This window comes from Geotrypetes seraphini, chromosome 3 (genome assembly GCF_902459505.1).
Source record: "Geotrypetes seraphini chromosome 3, aGeoSer1.1, whole genome shotgun sequence".
NCBI lineage: Eukaryota > Metazoa > Chordata > Amphibia > Gymnophiona > Dermophiidae > Geotrypetes > Geotrypetes seraphini.
The window spans coordinates 56,296,318-56,308,883 of record NC_047086.1 but is presented as its reverse complement, the minus strand read 5'-3'; the positions used below and the strand labels follow the sequence as shown (position 1 = coordinate 56,308,883).

Genomic DNA, 12,566 nt, shown 5'->3' with positions numbered 1-12,566 from the left:
ACCTGCTGACTGGCAAACTTTCCAAACCACAGAGGTAAGGAGCCTTTATTCATTGGGCTGGGAGGAAGGCACTGGCTCGAGTCATGTCTAATAGGGCTCCAATGATCTCCAACTACCAGAACAAGCTGAGGTGGGACTTATAGTTTATTATAAACTCTAGTAGCTCCAATACACAAATGGTTCTTCACACTGATTCTTTTGCACCTTCCTCTGATGTGCTCATGACCAGCCAATCATTCAACTAGGAAACCAGTCAAATATCCAAGTAGGGAACACAAGCACTCACAGTCTGTAAAGCAATGCTATAACAACTGCTAAACACCATTTATGTTTATTGAAATTTGCTCTACCACTTTATCTGGTCAAGGTAATTTACAGGGAAAAAAAAGCAGGAAAAAATCTACAAAACATGAAAGAAAAGAAACAATCATTCAGATTCAGTCAGTCTCCATTAAGGAAAAAAAAGTCACTTAAACCAAAGACTTAACATTAAATCACAAGGTACATATTGAATTAAAAAAAACCAACAACCCAGAATCTAGCAGAGCAGTTACTGAAATCAATGTTTAGTGTTTGAGTCCTCCTACCCACCCCAAGCTTAACCTTTCTTAATGTGTCAGGGAGATTCTATGAAAAGCTTTCAACTGCTCTACCGCACATCTCCTTAGAAAAACTTTCATCTGCTCCACCACATGTCCAACCATAGCCACTGTGGTGGAGCAGTTGAAAGCTTTCTGTAGAATTTCCTTGACACAGCAACTGTTGGGTTGCAAAACGCTGACAGTATTGGAGATGTTGAGTAATGGAGGAAGTTAAAGGTGATAACTAACTGCCTGAGACACTGATTGGTACCACCATAAAGAAAGGTAAGTAAAATGTTTTCTCTACATATTATTCTTGTTGCTGCTTTTCACGTTTGGATTGGATTCTATGAAGGCTATTTGAATGAAAAGTTAAAAAAAAAATTAAATATATGAATAGTATAAGACACATAATAATTGAAAAATAAAAAGACAAAAGGGGAGGATTTTATGCCTATGATTGGAAAACAGGAAGCTATAAAATATTATGTGATTTTTGCTGGCGCTTCCATAAGCTTCCAAGGCTTTTCCTACCCCATGGTGTCTACTGATTGGACATTAAGTTGTTGTTGCTAATTTTCATTATAGCAGTGGTTTTCTGTTTATGTGATATATACCATTGCTCCCTATAATAGCAATGAGTCAGCATTAGGCCATTTTTAAGCTAGAACCAAAGAACTTATACTTGCTTTTAGTGCTTTCATTTTTTAAACATTTTTATATACTGCTATTTTGAAATAAAATCATTCAAACTGGTTTATAAAGCTAGTGTTTTTGGTGCTTGGAGTCTTAACAATTGATGGCTAAGCTGTGTTATTTTCATTTCAACATCATAAACCACTTTGGCCTAGTTTTGGGAAAATGGCAGAAAAAATAAAAATATCATACTAAATTGGAGAGGCAGTTATTCTTTCTTCCTTCCTCAATGCTGAGCACACCATTTTTGAAGTGTGCCCTAGTCTAATTGGTTCCAACATATAGGGAATTCAATTCTTGTTCACATGCCCCAAAGCAGAATAGCCATAGTCTATTTTCCAATTTCTTTTTAATAAAATTGTTGAAGTGGGTAAAGAGGAAGAACAAAGAAGCAATTCTGAGCACAATAAATTTTACTTCTTTCACAGTAAATTATCAATGTGCAGTATAGTTTTTGGAATGATTTTACATTGTCAAATTTGTCAAGTGGTTACAAAAAAGTAACAGGTTGAAAAATGGTTAGATTTGCAATAAGAATATTAGGGGTCCTTTTACAAAGCTTTGGTAAAAATTGGCCTTAGAATATCCTTAAGTGGGTCTTTTCTGTGCCCTAAGGCCACTTTTACCATGGCTGTTAAAAAACCCAAAAAACACTGAATTTTATTTATAACTAGCCGCACAGTAATGGTACCATTAACACACGGCCATTTTTTAAAATTACCTCAGGAACAAACATTGTTACCTATTTTGTAGGCAGTAAGGACTCCCGCGTTATCTATGTACTAACCAGTTAGCAAGCGTGTGGTAATACAGATGTGCTAACTGGTTAGCACAGGAACACCCACTTTCTTTAGAAAGATCCATACTGCAATAAGTCAATGAGATTTTTAAATTTGCCACTTTTTCATCAGTTAGCCACAACTGAAATGCAGTAAATGTGACAGTTACTTAAATATAATTGTTAGTTCTGCCAAAATACAATTTAAAGTTACATTTTGTATTCTTAGAACAAAAGACTTAACTATAACAGATATAAGATTACACATATGGAAGTTCTTCATCACTCATGTCTGAATCATCTTCTTCTACCTCTCCTTCAATGACCGATTTCTTTCCTTTGCAACAGGACACAATTAATCCAATTAAGAAGATCTGTGAATTCAAATTGTCAGGATAAATGTTAGTGCTATTACATTAAAAAGAATCAGAATAGAACATTCAAACCAACATATATGAAGGGGTAATATTAAAATTAAGAGCTGCATTGAAACCTGCAGATTTCTTCCGAATCATCATTTTAATTGCCAAGCATAATAGACTAATACATAATTTAGATGAGAAAAGAGGCAGAAACTTACAATTGCTCCTATTCCGCTTTTTATTAAATTAATGAAAGGAATGATCCATTCTCAGCTATTGAATTACCTGGAGCACCACTCACTTCTGCATGAATCTCAGTCAGGTTTTCGTCCTATGTATAGCACTGTCTTAGCTATCTACATACAGTCAAACCAAAAGATGAGCAAAACATTCTCACAAAACTTGTCTCGCAAACCGAGTGTTGACTCGATTTGTGAGCACCCCCCTCGAGAACCGTCATCGCGCTACCCCCCCCCCCCCCCCCCCGCGCGAACCGGCACCCCCCGCCTGAACAACTTGAAACTTATCCCCCGTCTGGCACTGGCACGCAGCCCACAGGACGTGCCGGTGCCGCTTGAAGAACTTCCTGCCTCTGTCGGGCCTCGAGCATGCATCTGCGTATGCTCAAGGCCTTCTAATTCTCCCTCTCGCTGAGATTCTCAATAAAGGCACCAATGCTTTGATACTGCAGTTCAATCTGAGCAGTGCATTCAATCTAGTAGATCAGTGTTTCTCACCTTGGTCCTGAAGTACCCCTTTGCCAGTCATGTTTTCAGGATACCCACAATGAATATGCAAAAAACTTGATTTGCATACACTGTCTCCATTATATGCAAATTTCTTTCATGCATATTCATTGTGGATATCCTTAAAATCTGACTGGCAAGGGGGTACTCCAGGACTGAGTTGAAAAACACTGCAGTAGATCATATAAAATTGTTGGAATGTTTAGATGCTATTGGTATTCAGGATGCAGTCCATACTTGGTTTCAGGGATTTCCCTCACTGCATTCTTACCAAGTTCAAGTTGATAAAGCACAGTTACTTACCGTAACAGGTGTTATCCAGGGACAGCAGGCCAATATTTTCACACGTGGGTGACGTCATCCATGGAGACCCGGTATGGACAGCTGCTAAAGCGCTCTTGGCACTTTAAGAACTTTAGAAAGTTTGCGACTGACCGCACCGCACATGCGCAAGTGCCTTCCCGCCTGACGTAGGCGTGCAGCTCCTCAGTTCAGATAGCCAGCTAAGAAGTCAACCAGGGGAGGTGGGTCTTGTGAGAATATCTGCCTGCCCTGGATAACTTCTGTTACGGTAAGTAACTGTGCTTTATTCCAGGACAAACAGGCAGCATATTCTCACATGTGGGTGACCTCCAAGCTAACCAGAAATGGGATGGTGGGAGAGTTCACCTTTAAGAAAATAAATTTTGTAATACTGCTTTGCTGAAGTGTCCATTCCATCTGGAATAGGATTCCAGACAATAATGTGAAGTGAAGGTAGGAACCGAGGACCAAGTAGCAGCTTTGCAAATCTCATCAATGGGTGTAGAATGGAGAAAAGCTACTGAAGGTGCCATAGCTCTAACCTTGTGGGCTGTGACATGATCCCCCAGTTTCAGCCCAGCCTGAGCATAGCAAAATGAGATGCAAGTAGCCAGCACATTGGAAATTGTCCTTTTAGAAACAGGCTGCCCCAAACTTGATAGGATCAAAGGAGATAAAAAGTTGAGGAGACGATCTATATGGTTTAGTCCTCTGCAAATAGTAGGCTAAAGCTTGTCTGCAGTCCAAAGTGTGAAGAGCTGTTTCTCCAGGATGAGAATGAGGCTTAGGAAAAAATACTAGAAGCACAATCAATTGATTGAGATGAAACTCAGTGACAACTTTGGGTAAGAACTTCCGATGGGTGCGGAGAACCAACTTATCATGATGGAATAATGTAAATGGTAGATCTACTTGAAGTTCACTGACTCTGCGAGTAGACGTGAGAAAAGTGAAAGAAATGAGAAAAACTACTTTCTAAGTAAGGTATTTAAGATGAGCTGAAGACATTGGTTCAAATGGAGGCTTCATGAGTTTAGCAAGTACATTAAGATCCAAAACCACTGGAGGTGGTTTGACAGGAAGTTAAAATCAAATAGTCCTTTCATAAATTTGGAAACCACAGGATGAGCAGAGAGAGGTTTTCCATAGTGGTTGATGAAAAGCAGCAATTGCACTAAGATGAACTCTAATGGAAGTGGATTTGAGGCCAAACTGAGATAAATGGAGAAGATAATCCAGAATCGAAAATAAGGAGGTGGATTGTGGCTCCTGATTATGAATAACCAGGGCAGAGAGCAGAGGTCTCTGTACAGACCGAGGCCCTCCCCATCCCCATCCCCAAGCAGACAACTACAGCCTCCACACAGACGGACGAGATAGACCAACTAGACGGAGACATCTTGCGAGAGCTGATGAGCCTAAGAGAGGAGGTGAAGCGCTTGAGGAGCATCAGAGAGGACGAGACATTCATTGACGAGGTTATCCAAGAGCTGTCCCAGATCACCGAGCAGGAGCCAGGCAAGATCATCCTCAAGACGCCCAAACTGACCAAACCTACAACCTTGGCACCAACGACTGGGGTGCAGGAGGAGGATGGGGACGCTGACTCTTGGCAGCTGGTAACCTCCTCCACAAGAAAACACGGAAAACATTCTTCTAATTCTTCTTTTTCATCTCCTGCCTCCTTCTCTTGCACACAAGGCAGCCCTACATCGACCCCACTAATAACCTTGAGGAACAGATTCCAGATACTACAGGAAGGACCCGTGAGCGAGGCACAGGAGGTCAACATTCAGACAGCCCCAGTTCCAGAGACAACTGATCAGCTCCCCTCAAAGAAGCGCAGAGTAGTGGTCATTGGGGACTCCCTGCTGAGGGGCACTGAGGGACCAATCTGCAGACCGGATATGCAGTCGAGAGAGGTTTGCTGCCTGCCAGGGGCCAGGATCCGGGACGTGACCGCCTGCCTAGACCGACTCATCAGGCCCGAGGACTACTTCTCCATGCTCCTTATTCACGTGGGTACGAACGACACTGCCAGGAACACCCCAGAGAACATACCTAAGGACTTTGGAGCCCTGGGTGAGAGGCTGAGGCAGATGGGAGCACAGGTGGTCTTCTCCTCGATCCTCCCTGTAAGAGACAAGGGAAGAGCCAGGGAGGAGCGTATCCAGAGGACGAACGAGTGGCTACATGAATGGTGCAGGGACATAAATTTAGGCTTCCTGGACCATGGAGAGGCACTAAAGGGACTGCAGGGACCAGATGGACTCCACCTGACAAGGAGAGGCAAGAACGTCTTCGGACATTGACTAGCCCACCTCCTCCGAAGGGCTTTAAACTAGGTAAGTTGGGGGAGGGTACCCACTCATGTACTAGCACAGTAAGTAATTTTCCAGGAGAGGTGAATCGACACTCCATTTCTGAGACCGAGGTAAGTTCACACAGTAAAAACAATCATACAAAAGCCACTCAAACTCAGGCGGGAAATTCTACACAGGGTCTTAGCAAACATAAAGTATGGAGGGCTATGTATGTTAATGCACACAGCTTAGGCAATAAAATTCTAGAATTAGAGACAGAGATAACGAACGCCGACCTCGATGTAATAGCGATATCTGAGACTTGGTTCACAGACTCACATGGGTGGGACATGGCTATACCAGGATACAACTTACTTCGTCGGGACAGAAAGGGAAAGATAGGGGGTGGGGTAGCACTATACACTAGAGATAACATCAAAGTCACCAGAATCACAGATGTCAACTACACCAGGGAATCACTCTGGGTGAACCTGGCCAGAGGAAACGAAAAATGCTTGTATCTGGGTGTAGTATACAGGCCCCCAAAACAGCAGGAAGACAGGGATATGGAACTAATCAAAGACAATGAGAACATCACTTTACGCGGGGACACGGTTCTGCTAGGGGACTTCAATATGCCCGATGCTGATTGGAAGACACTTTCCGCTACTACCAGCGGCAGCAGAAGGCTTTTAACCTCCATAAAAGGGGCGCGACTCAAACAAATGGTGCTGGAGCCCACCAGAGATCGGGCGACACTGGACCTGATACTCACCAATGGAGAAAGCGTTTCAGAAGTTTCGGTAGGCAATACACTAGCCTCCAGCGACCACAACATGGTATGGTTCAACATCAAGATAGGCTTCACTAGATCAAACACAGCAACAAAGGTCCTCGACTTTCGGGGCACTGACTTTAAACGCATGGGAGACTTCGTCCATCAGGCGCTACAAAACCAAGCTGAAACCAATAATGTAGAGGCTATGTGGTCAATCCTGAAATGCACCTTGCATGAGGCAACAAACCGCTATATAAAAACAGTAAGCAAACGACGGAGGAAGAACAAGCCCCAGTGGTTCTCTGCAGAGATCTCGGATCTTGTCAAGGAAAAAAAAAAAAGCTTTTATTTCCTACAAGCATACAGGAAACAGGGTGACAAAAGAAGACTATCTGACCAGGTCTAAAGCAGTCAAAGCAGCAGTCAGAGAGGCCAAGATTCAAACAGAAGAACAACTAGCGAAAAACATTAAAAAAGGGGATAAATCCTTCTTCAGATACATTAGCGACAGGAAACGAAACACAGATGGGATAGTACGTCTCAGGAAAACAGACGGGACCTATGCAGAAACGGATTCTGATAAAGCCAAACTACTAAATGAATACTTTTGCTCAGTCTTTACTTGTGAGGCGCCGGGGACCGGTCCACAACTGCAAGCAAGGCAAACCTCGGAAGACCCGTTTCAAAACTTCAAGTTTACACCCAGCAGCGTCCATGGCAAACTATCAAAACTCAAGGTGAACAAAGCCATGGGACCGGACAATCTACACCCCAGGATTCTTAGGGAGTTGTGTGATGTCCTGGCGGAACCGCTATCCGTGCTGTTCAATCTTTCCCTAAGTACCGGAAAAGTCCCCATGGACTGGAAAACAGCTAACGTCATTCCATTGCACAAAAAAGGTTGCAGAACGGAAGCTGCGAATTACAGACCGGTCAGTCTCACCTCAATAGTGAGCAAACTCATGGAAAGACTTATTAAACAAGAATTAGATACGATCCTGACCGAGGAGAATCTACAGGATCCCCAGCAGCATGGATTCACAAAGGGAAGGTCCTGTCAATCCAATCTGATCAGCTTCTTTGACTGGGTTACAAGGAAACTGGATATGGGGAAGTCTCTAGACGTCGTGTACTTGGACTTCAGCAAAGCTTTTGATAGTGTCCCGCACCGCAGATTGTTGAGCAAGATGATTTCGATGGGATTGGGAGTGATATTGACGACATGGGTCAATGACTGGTTAAGCGGTAGAATCCAGAGGGTGGTGGTTAATGGTACCCCTCCAATACATCGGAGGTGACCAGTGGAGTGCCACAGGGATCGGTCTTGGGACCGATCCTTTTCAACATATACATAAGAGACCTGACTCAAGGGCTTCAAGGTAAAATAATACTATTCGCTGACGACGCCAAACTATGCAACATAGTAGATAACAGCACCTTACCCGACAGTATGGAGCAGGACCTGCTCTTATTGGAACATTGGTCCTCGACTTGGCAGATGTGCTTTAATGCCAAAAAATGTAAGGTCATGCACCTTGGCAGCAAAAACCCATGTAGAACTTACACTCTGAATGGTGAGACCTTAGCTAGGACTAGGGCAGAACGTGATTTGGGAGTAATCATTAGTGAAGACATGAAAACTGCCAAGCAGGTGGAGAAAGCTGCATCCAAGGCTAGACAAATGGTGGGATGCATCCGTAGAGGTTTCGTCAGCCGGAGGCCCAAAGTTATAATGCCCCTGTACAGATCCATGGTGAGACCTCATCTTGAATATTGTGTTCAATTCTGGAGACCACATTATCAAAAAGATGTGCGGAGAATCGAGTTGGTTCAGCGAATTACCACCAGGATGGTCTCGGGAAGAACCTCCCATATGAGGAAAGACTGAATAAACTGCAACTATACTCGCTCGAGGAACGTAGAGAGAGGGGGGACATGATTGAGACTTTTAATATATCACGGGCCGCATCGAGGTGGAAGACAATATATTCTTTCTTAAAGGACCTTCAACCATAAGAGGTCATCCGCTGAAAATCAAAGGTGGGCAATTTCATGGCGACACCAGGAAGTATTTCTTCATCGAAAGGGTAGTCGATCATTGGAATGAACTTCCATTGCAGGTGATTAACGCCAGCAGCGTACTCGATTTAAAAAAGAAATGGGATATGTATGTGGGATCTCTAGCCGGGTGAAGTCTGGGGGTGGGTCATTAGCGTGGGCAGACTTGATGGGCTACAGCCCTTTTCTGCCGTCATATTCTATGTTTCTATGTTTCTATGTTACGCAGGTAAGGCTAGTCTGTTAAGGCAATAGTCTTTGACCTAAGGGCCACCGCGGGAGCGGACTGCTGGGCATGATGGTCTGCTGGTCTGACCCAGCAGTGGCAATTCTTATGTTCTTATGTCTGATAAAGTGAGTAAAGGAGACTGGCTCAGAAGGAGATGGCTCTCTGTGAGAAGTGGCACGTGAGAGTGTTTTACCTGAGAGTGAGAGTGTTTTACCTGAGAATCGTAAGCCTCTGTAGTAGAAGGAGACATCTTGAGTAGAATCAAGACGAAGGTCCGAATCCACAGGAATTGAGGGAGAACGATACCGGCGCTTGGCTTGATACTGATCCGATGGAGTAGGTGAGGCAGACTTCTTGCGCTTGTCTGAATGCTAGGGAGAGATATGCCTTGACTTGGAAGAGTATTTGCCAGATTTACTTGAATGCAGCCTTGGAGAAGAATGACGCTTCTAAGGCTGATGTCATGGAAAAGGAGAACGGTGCCTTGAAGAGCGATGCTTCGGGTGGTAGCCACCTGGAACGCGCTTCCCGGAGAGGTGATAAGCCAGAGTACAATTCTGGGGTTCAAAAAGGGACTGGATGACTTCCTGGAAGCGAAGGGAATAACAGGGTACAGATAGAGGTTTACTTACAGGACACTGAGCAAATAGGGTATGGACATTTTAGGTTAGGTAGGGAACACTTTCAGGTCATGGACCTGGAGGGACGCGGAAGCGGACTGCCGGGCACGATGGACCCCTGGTCTGACCCGGCAGAGGCAATGCTTATGTTCTTATGTGCCTTGAAAAGTGATGCTTCGGAGAAGGAGAACGGTGCCTTGAAGAGCGATGCTTCGGAGAAGGAGAACATTGCCTTTGTCACCACCTAGGCTCGGGCCGAGCGGTTCTGTTAGCCCGGCAGTGACACACCACTGACACCCTGGTGTGAGCCCCTTTGAAGTAGGGCCACCTTTCAGACTGGATCCTCCTAGGTCACTCCATAGAACAGCCGGTGTGTGCTTTTTACAGACAAGTCAGTAGTCAGAATGGTTTCATTGAAAGTTGTAGACTTTATTAGGCCACTGGCCTCACCACTACCACATAATCCTGGTTTCACCGGTGGCATGAATTTTGCACAAAGGGAAAAGATTCTTCAAAATCAAAACATAATTTACACTGCTCTGGGCTTTCAAATATAACACAGTTCTAGCACTTCTCTTCACCAGAGTCTGTTCATTAAGTAGGCTTACTGCTCTCAAAGTCCAAAGTTCCTTCAGCTTGAAAAGTCCTGCTGAAAATAGCTATATTGAAATCTGTTTCCTTAAGTTTGCACTGCAGGTAACAAGCAGGCTAAACGGAGCAGTCTTTCTAGTAAGCTTCCTCTAGCTTCTAAGGCACACAGGGTTAATTGTATTTCACAGTTTGCTCTGATAATTAGTTAACAGCTGGGAGCATGCACAGAGGTTTGGAAATATGATACCAGAGTAATACAGCCTAGGTTGGTACAAAACATCTAAGCTCTTGTGCTTTACACAAACGTACACTCAGCACAAAAACTTGGCAGTTTGCAAACCTCCAACTTCTGCCATAACTTTTCCCCAGTTATGGCAGAAGTTGGAGGTTTGCAAACTGCCAAGTTTTTGTGCTGAGTGTACGTTTGTGTAAAGCACAAGAGCTTAGATGTTTTGTACCAACCTAGGCTGTATTACTCTGGTATCATATTTCCAAACCTCTATGCATGCTCCCAGCTGTTAGCTAATTATCAGAGCAAACTGTGAAATACAATTACCAGCCTGACAGCAGAGAAACGATAGGCAAAAGAAACTTTCTCTCTGCACTCACCGTTCTTTAGGAAATCTCCATCTGCTCATGCTGGGATTCACACGGAATATAACTCTCTTCTACCATCATGGGCTCAGGCATACATGATTCTAAAGGAAGGTTTCTAACCTGTTCCTCTTTCATGTCCCAATCAGACTTTGCCAATGGCACTGGCTGCTTCCCGGCCAGCCCAGCCTCCCACTGGGCTCCTTGCCTCTGCACCGCTCCTGTCTCACAGACTTCCCTGGTTCCTTCCTCCGTCCACCCCTTAGCTCTCTACAGAGCCTCGGTTTAACTTGTGGGAAGAAACCACTCCCCTGTAGCTGTAGGGGGGAGAGTTTCCTTCCCTTTGCTTGACTTGTTCTCAGGGCACCCTGCTGATCTGCTCTCTGTATCCTAGGCACTGGATAGCAGCAAGGCAGACCTTTCCTGCCTGACTTTAAGACAGCATCAGGGAAGTTACAGCTTTTCTCGTCTGACTTCCTTTCTTCATCATAGTCCACAGAATAGTTAGCTGACCTGCTCCCCTGGACCCTGACTTGGTCAGCCCTTCTGCATCGGGATTTGTAAATCCTCCTATATCTCTCTGTGACAAGCATCGGGGATGCAGGATTGTCACACCTTGAAGAGCGATGCTTCGGAGAAGGAGAACGGTGCCTTGAAGAATGATGTCTGGAGGCATGGCTCAATGATGATGATGATCGGTGCCAAGAATGACGCAGTACCAATGACGCAGTGGTAGTACTTGAATTTTGCATGGAGCAATGCCCAGGCTGGGCCGGTACCGAAGGAGCCGACATGGGGGTAACTAGTTGGAACATGTTCCTGAACTCCAAATGAAAGACAGCATTGAGTTTCTCTTTAAAAACTTGCACTGACACCTGTGGCTTGGATGCCGGAATCAATGGTGCTGAAGCTCGCTCTGGAGAGGATATATGGATGAATATGCACCCCTTGAAGTTGAAGCGAGCCGCATCAATGGCCTCTGTTTGGCCGATACGACTACACTTGATACCTTAGTGGCCTGACACATTCTCTGGTAAGCTGATGACTTCTTAACTGGCTCACCTGATGGTGCGATGGTCTGCAACACCGACATGGAAGCAGGTACCTCAGACGATGGTGATGCTTTCGACGTCGTCGATGGTACCTGTAAGCCTTCCATGGTACCGAACAGTAATCTTTATTGAATAAGGCGGCTTTGATAGATTGCTTCGGCAAGACTCTACACTATGGTCGGAGCCAAGGCACTGGATGCACCACTTGTGCGGGTCTGTTAACAAAATAGTGCGCTGGCAGCTGCCACACTTTTTAAAGCCAGTCAGTGGACGGACATGGAAGGGAAAACTGCCTTAGCCAAATCAAAAGTTGAAGGCTGAGGCGAAAACGCAGGTCCTGCTGTAAGAAAAACTTGCTGCAAAAAGAGAGAGAGAAATTAAGTGTTTGTTTTTTTGTCTATTAAAAAAAAGAAATTAGACGGAAAATAGAAGAAAAAGTTAAAGAAATGTGCGAGCAGAAAGGCTAGTGCGGTCAGTCGCAAACTTTCTAAAGTTTCTAAAGTGCAAGAGTGCTTTAGCAGATGTCCGTACCAGGGCTTCGTGGATGACGTCACCCACATGTGAGAATATGCTGCCTGCTTGTCCTGGGATAAGGACAGGTATTACCAATGTTATCTCATCTGCACAACTATATTATTTAAATCCCTGGCTAGTCAAACACATAGAATTGCTTTATTTGAAAGTTAAATATAAGTTCATAACACTTGAAAAATGATCTCTATTGACCCAAAATAACTGTGTAAGAATATCTTTAAATAAAAAGTACTTACCACAATAAACATCCAGTTACCAAAATAATATGCAGCGCTGAAGAACCAAAATTTATGAAGGAAAAGATATGTCCGAGTTATAGTGCACTGATCTGAAAGAGAAAG

The 12,566-nt window shown here is 44.2% G+C and overlaps 1 protein-coding gene across 3 annotated transcripts in view; it reads right to left on the bottom strand.

Moving 5' to 3' along the window:
* Window positions 1-315: 315 nt before the first annotated feature.
* Window positions 316-12,566, bottom strand: part of LMBRD1 (LMBR1 domain containing 1) — a 275,187-nt gene continuing 262,936 nt past the window's right edge. For all 3 annotated transcript variants that reach the window (XM_033937922.1, XM_033937923.1, XM_033937921.1), the window contains 2 exons: window positions 12,462-12,553; window positions 316-2,429 (listed from right to left, as the gene is read on the bottom strand). In XM_033937922.1, coding sequence (XP_033793813.1) covers window positions 2,316-2,429; window positions 12,462-12,553 — 206 coding nt within the window. In that variant the 3' untranslated portion in view covers window positions 316-2,315. The remainder of the gene's footprint in view (window positions 2,430-12,461; window positions 12,554-12,566) is intronic.